At 23.9% G+C, this 6,000-nt stretch overlaps 1 protein-coding gene across 4 annotated transcripts in view; it reads right to left on the bottom strand.

The window, feature by feature from the left end:
- LOC105153608 (plasmolipin) overlaps window positions 1-6,000 on the bottom strand; it is a 30,644-nt gene continuing 24,644 nt past the window's right edge. The window contains exons 1-6 of one of the 4 annotated variants that reach the window (XM_087406385.1): window positions 5,264-5,833; window positions 4,352-4,555; window positions 2,786-2,929; window positions 1,570-1,740; window positions 1,196-1,306; window positions 1-440 (exon numbers count right to left, since the gene is read on the bottom strand). In XM_087406385.1, coding sequence (XP_087262511.1) covers window positions 366-440; window positions 1,196-1,306; window positions 1,570-1,740; window positions 2,786-2,905 — 477 coding nt within the window. In that variant the 5' untranslated portion in view covers window positions 2,906-2,929; window positions 4,352-4,555; window positions 5,264-5,833 and the 3' untranslated portion in view covers window positions 1-365. Of the gene's footprint in view, window positions 1,117-1,195; window positions 1,307-1,569; window positions 1,741-2,785; window positions 2,930-4,351; window positions 4,556-5,263; window positions 5,834-6,000 lie in introns of those variants that run through there. The other 3 variants (XM_011068548.2, XM_087406386.1, XM_011068547.2) reach the window with 3 other exon arrangements.

Raw genomic sequence — 6,000 nt, 5'->3', positions numbered from 1 at the left:
TTTGTTTAAGCATTTATATCTTCTTGTAATGGTGAATTTTATTAATAAAGGACGTACATAGTATTTGTTACATTTGGTAAAGATGGTAAACTAAATTTTTTTTATTTTACCGAAAATCAATAATCATTACACATATAAAAATAAATAAATATATGAATGCTATATAATTAAAAAAAAATATGTAACATAAAATTATTCTTCGACACTTTTTCGATACTTGCTAAGTATTGAATGCTCAGCAGTCAAAATTTGCTATACAATTATTAAAATATGCTTTGCTTATAAAATGTTTTCATGTTCGCGACTTATATATGAAAAATCTGTTTTCACTTTTTAATAACAACCACATAATTTGATTCCTCCATTTAATGTCCTCTATAAGTACGAATAGCGATGATCATGCTGCAGAGATAGCAAGCCGTGTTTACCACAGCGATAATCTAGATAACAATTAAAGTAATATTTATATACAGTGGTATTTATATAATAAGATCTAAAAAGTAATTGCGTAAGTAATCTGCATAAGTAATGTTTATTTAAACAGCTTAGATCTAACAAATCATCTTTTATGATTTTGATATTCTTGCTAAGAAAAAAATTTACTAGAAATTGACAAAAATGATTAAAATTCTTTAGATGAAAGATGATTCAGATTTTAGACTTATGACATTTTGCCAGATAAAATTTATGTCGCATAAGGTATCTAAAAGACGTTTTTTAGACGTTCTATGTCTTAAAGATGTCTAAAAGACATGCATGTTCTCTGGGTTGTAACACAATTGTATACAGATTAACAGAAATATGTAACGCCGTTATTGCTACCGTTATCGTTACTTTTTTAACGTTTTGTAATAATAATAACATTTTATAATAATAATTTTTCATAACAATAATGTCATGGTTGGAATTTTATGCGTCATATAACGAATAAGTTAATGAATTACTTTTTTCAATGAGAAACGCATAGACAAATTATTTTCAAAAGTGACTGTTTCAACCCTGGCGTCATAAAAAAACATAACGTCATTACCAAATTATTATTATAAAAAAATAACGAGAACAGTAACGATAACACTAACGATAATGACGTTACACATAACGCGTTATTTGCCATCCCTGTAAATTAATTATCCAAATTAAATGATATTGTAATTAAATAATATTATAATTCTATATTTTATAACATTGTACATACGCAAGAAGCTAATAACTTGTCATCACGTCTATGTGCATAAGGGTAGTGTACCGACAGTGCCAATGAAACCGCAAATAAACTTCCAAATGCAAAGGAATGATAAAGAAGTTCCTAAAAGTATCAAAAATTATGTCAATCAACATATCGTTTAAATTGTTATGGATCTTTTCTTAATTCTCACGTTTTTAATATATTATTTAAATAAATTTTAACATTAACAAATATTTTTCTACAGCTTATTAAAAAAGTACGTATATTTACTTACGAGTAAAATGCAAATAAAATACAGACAATAGATTATGTAAATTATATTTAAAAATTTAAATCTGAAATATAATTACAATTTTACATATATTTTTTATTTTTGTACTTACATAGGTAGTCTTCGTTATAATAGTTGCAGTAGTGTAAGATGTTAGACAACTGATAAGAAGGATGCAAGTATTTATCATGAAAGCAGTTATTACAAGAATAAAGAAAAATTCTGTTTCACACATTGGTCTAAATTGGTAACAACCAATTCCTACGGAAATTATACCCAGCATCTGTTTGTAAAAGTATGAAAATATTTTAGATTAAATAGAGATATAATTTTCTTATAAAAATTAATTGGTAAAAATATATATATGTATAATTATGACTTCTTATAGTTTAAATATAAATTTTTATAATCATCTATAAGGTATCTGTCATAACTTGTCATACGTATTTATATACATATAAAGGGTAATACTTTATTTTATCAATGTATACATTTATAATATTTTATTTTTCAGGAAGTTTTAATTATAAAACAATCGTAACATATAAACCGGTCAAACTAATTTTTTTTTTTTACTGTAAGGATGTACTTTAGTAAGATATATTGATTTTGTATACGTTTCTTAAACGGTTGTAGAACATTAGATACATAAATTTTGCATTAATATCTATCATTATAATATCTATATTTTGATTTATAGTTTGATTATTTAACTTCTTAAAAATGATCGTAATAAAAGTCAAATGTTGTCTATTAATTTATGAATTTATCAATTATATTCTCCGTCAGTAATATTGAATTTTAAAGATACAATCGATTTTTTATTGTGAATTCTGACAAATAAATTGAAATTTATAAAAAATATAATCTAATTTCTATAATAGTAAAACGTCGTTGTTAAAACTTTCACAATTATGTAAGAATTTTTTTAGATTTTTATACAGTGTGAAACAACATAAAAATCTGTATTGAAATTCAAAGACCCAGTTGCAGACAAAAAGCGAAAATTTTCATTGCCGACGAAGGCTTAATATAATATTTATTAGCACGAAAAATCTGCTTGACTCATTTAATTTCTTTTAAAATTGTACAATTTATGTACAATTTATATAATAATTTATTAAAATTATTGTTCTATTTTAATGAAAAATTATCGCTACTATCCATAATTAATTTAAAAAAAAAAATTCGAATTTTTGTGTCTTGCATTAAAAAATAATAATGAATGCTAGAATTATAATAATTATAATAATTATAATAATTAAGAAATATATTAATAATGACTTAAATAAAGAATTAAATATATAAAATAATAATAGGGCGCATACCGCTTGTAACAACTTGAAAAAACCGCCCCAAGTTTTCAAGAATCCAGTATTGATGATAAACTTGTTTGCCGACGCTGGTTCTCTTTGCGTTCTGTCTCTAATCGTCATTGTTTGAGACATCTTTTACTGGTTTTAATGTCAATTCTGAAATCAAAGATAATTGTGTTTTCCATTTCCTATCATTATTTATAAAGATTCCATTCAATATGCGTAAATGGGAACGTTTACTTGCATTAAGTAGGAAAAAGTCAAGATTTCAAGAGATGTGACCTACATTGAGAGAAAATTCTCAGTTTTTTTTTCATGAAAACAGAAATATGTATTTTTATTTTCCCTCGAAATTTGAAATTTGTATGCCTTTGCAAAAAGTTATATGTATCTACATATATGTATATCTCTAGCTATATATTTATATTATATACAGATATATGTATGTACGTACATATAATATATGTAAATATACATATAATATATATATATATATATATTAGGTGCGCAACTAAGTTCTCGCTGTTATTTTGATGGCATTTCCATCAAAATAACAGCGAGAACTTAGTTGTGCATCTAATATATATATGTTGAAAATAATTATAAGTTTTGATTTGTAAAAAATTAATAAATATTTTTCAAAAACATTTTATTTCGATAAATGAAGTTAATTCAATATTTAATTGCATGCTTCAATAGATGAAACGCACATAAACGAAAACAAGATATTCTTATTACAAGATATTCTTTAATAGTCCGAAACATTCAGACATATCCTTTAAGTTTGCTCGATCGATAATGCGTAGACCGAATTTACTTTCTCTCATTGAAGAGACGCCATAAATATAATAATAGGGAAAATATTTTAATTCTAAGTGCTAGTTTTTACAATTTTTATTGAATTTTACTTTACACAGTTGAATTATATATTGATGAAATTAGCTATTATCTCTCTTCTTAATATAATAATTATATTAAATTTAATATGCATGATAATTATGATAATGTCACATACATCTTTACAAATGACATGATAAATTGAATTTAATATATGATTATACAAGATTGGAATTTTTAGTGTAAAAAGTATTTCGTCAATGTTATATTTTTCTCATAAAAAAAATAAAAAACTGAAATTCATCAATAAGAATTACATCAAAATAAAAAATATTTTTTACTAATTGCGTACACATATAAATGTTTGAATAATAAACTTATTATTATTCAAACATTTATAAGTAAATTGCAAAAAATGTAAATTGTAAAATATAAGATAAACATAAAATAAACTATAAAATACAAATATAAAATAAATATAAAACAATTTTTTATGCAAAAGAACGATCCATTATATTATCTATCATAAATAAATATAGGATATATATATAACAATTATTTAAAAATGCTGAATGGAAAGAATTGTGGCTTGTATTACATATAATATTTTATGTTTACAATATTATAAATACATATTAAAATCTAACTTGTAATCAAAAACGTAATGTTTTCGTATCTTTTAAAAAAATTACGTATGCACTTCTTGCAATTTCAAAATAACTTCATATACAAGATACTTACGATGTAATAACATATGTAAGAAGAAAAAGAATGCTACAAGTTTATACTAGCATATAAAGGCAGGATAAACAATGTTTATACTGCGATATTAACAATGAGAAATATTAAAGTCAGTCATGTGAAAATTTGGCATCACTCGTGGAAATTGAGGCCCGTGTTACAAACAAGCAAACGTCCGTTTGCGCATAGGTTATTTTTAAGTATCTAGAATACATACGAAAGACGTGAATTAAAAATTTATCGAAGCAATCGATTAGAGAATTGAATCTGTCAATTTATCCGATAAATTTTCTTAATGTTTCCTTGAAAAGATTTCGTAAAATATCACCACTGATTATATTTTACCTATAATATTATATATACTTTGTTGATATTTTCTAAATTATTCATAATTCTTTAAATTAATTACATACTAAACTATTATATTAAAGTTTAAACCAGTTTATGTTTCTTACTAATTTTACTAGTTTTTTTTTTGAATTACATAAAATAACGTATCAATTTAACGTACAAATCGCATTAATTATATCAACAAATACATTGCATAAAGTGCGATTTTTTGCCTTTATATTCTATAATCAAAAAATATGAAATTTCGTTCAATAAATAAGAATAAAAATCTTTTGAACTTCTTTGACTGTAAGAAAATTTTGTTGCTACATTAATATTACAAATATATTTGCGGAAGTTTAGATTGTAATTATTATCGAATTATTGTAATTTTCAAATATTACGCGTTTATTTTTTACATGTAAAATTATTCAATTTATAACAACCGGATAAATAAATTATTTAACGGAATTGAATGAAAAATTATGTATTGATGTACGACCAAATGATGAATAATTAATCAAAACGCGTGCTTAGTCAAGAATATAAAAAATTGTATATGCCATATGAAGCTATACTAACCTGAAAACACGTCGTTACGCATCAGCTGTCAGTGATTGATTGGAGCGTTGTGTTTTGAAACCAAAGATGACGTCATTGGTGATATCACAACCATTCATTTTTAGACAATACGTGTGTATACACTTGATATAAATACACCGCGATTCTTAATGAAGCAAGATAAATAAACATATCAAACATAGTCTTTTTAACGGAAATAATTTAATAAACGAAGAATATGAAATAACGAAAGCATGATAGAGCGTTTAGTATTGTTCACAACGACACGCCAATGTGATACATTAATTTGCATCTTGCTGCATATTTTTATATAACTCTCTTTGCATTTATATCCAATGTAATGTAAAAAAAAATGGAAATTGTCTACATAAAAATTGTCTATATGTACAAAAATTAATCTTAGAATGCCATTAATACGCACATATATATATATATATATATAAATAAACAAGGCTATTGCGTTAAGCTACACGGAAACACAATGATATATTTTTCTGAAATATCTAAAAATTTAATTGGATATAAATCTGAAACTAATTTTGTTGAACTATTATATAAGTATATTTCTACATAATTATGTAGAAATGTATTTATATAATAATTATGTATTTAGCTAAATTTTTAGATATTTAAGTAAGTTCTTTTTATATATGCCTTCGTAATCATTAGGAGATCCAAATTCGCCTAAAAATTAGAGACAAGCTTTCAGAAATTCTATTCATTACATAGGGAATCAA

Source organism: Acromyrmex echinatior, chromosome 5, assembly GCF_024713525.1.
Source record: "Acromyrmex echinatior isolate Ae372 chromosome 5, ASM2471352v2, whole genome shotgun sequence".
Classification (NCBI taxonomy): domain Eukaryota; kingdom Metazoa; phylum Arthropoda; class Insecta; order Hymenoptera; family Formicidae; genus Acromyrmex; species Acromyrmex echinatior.
This window is presented reverse-complemented; position numbering and strand designations above follow the sequence as displayed.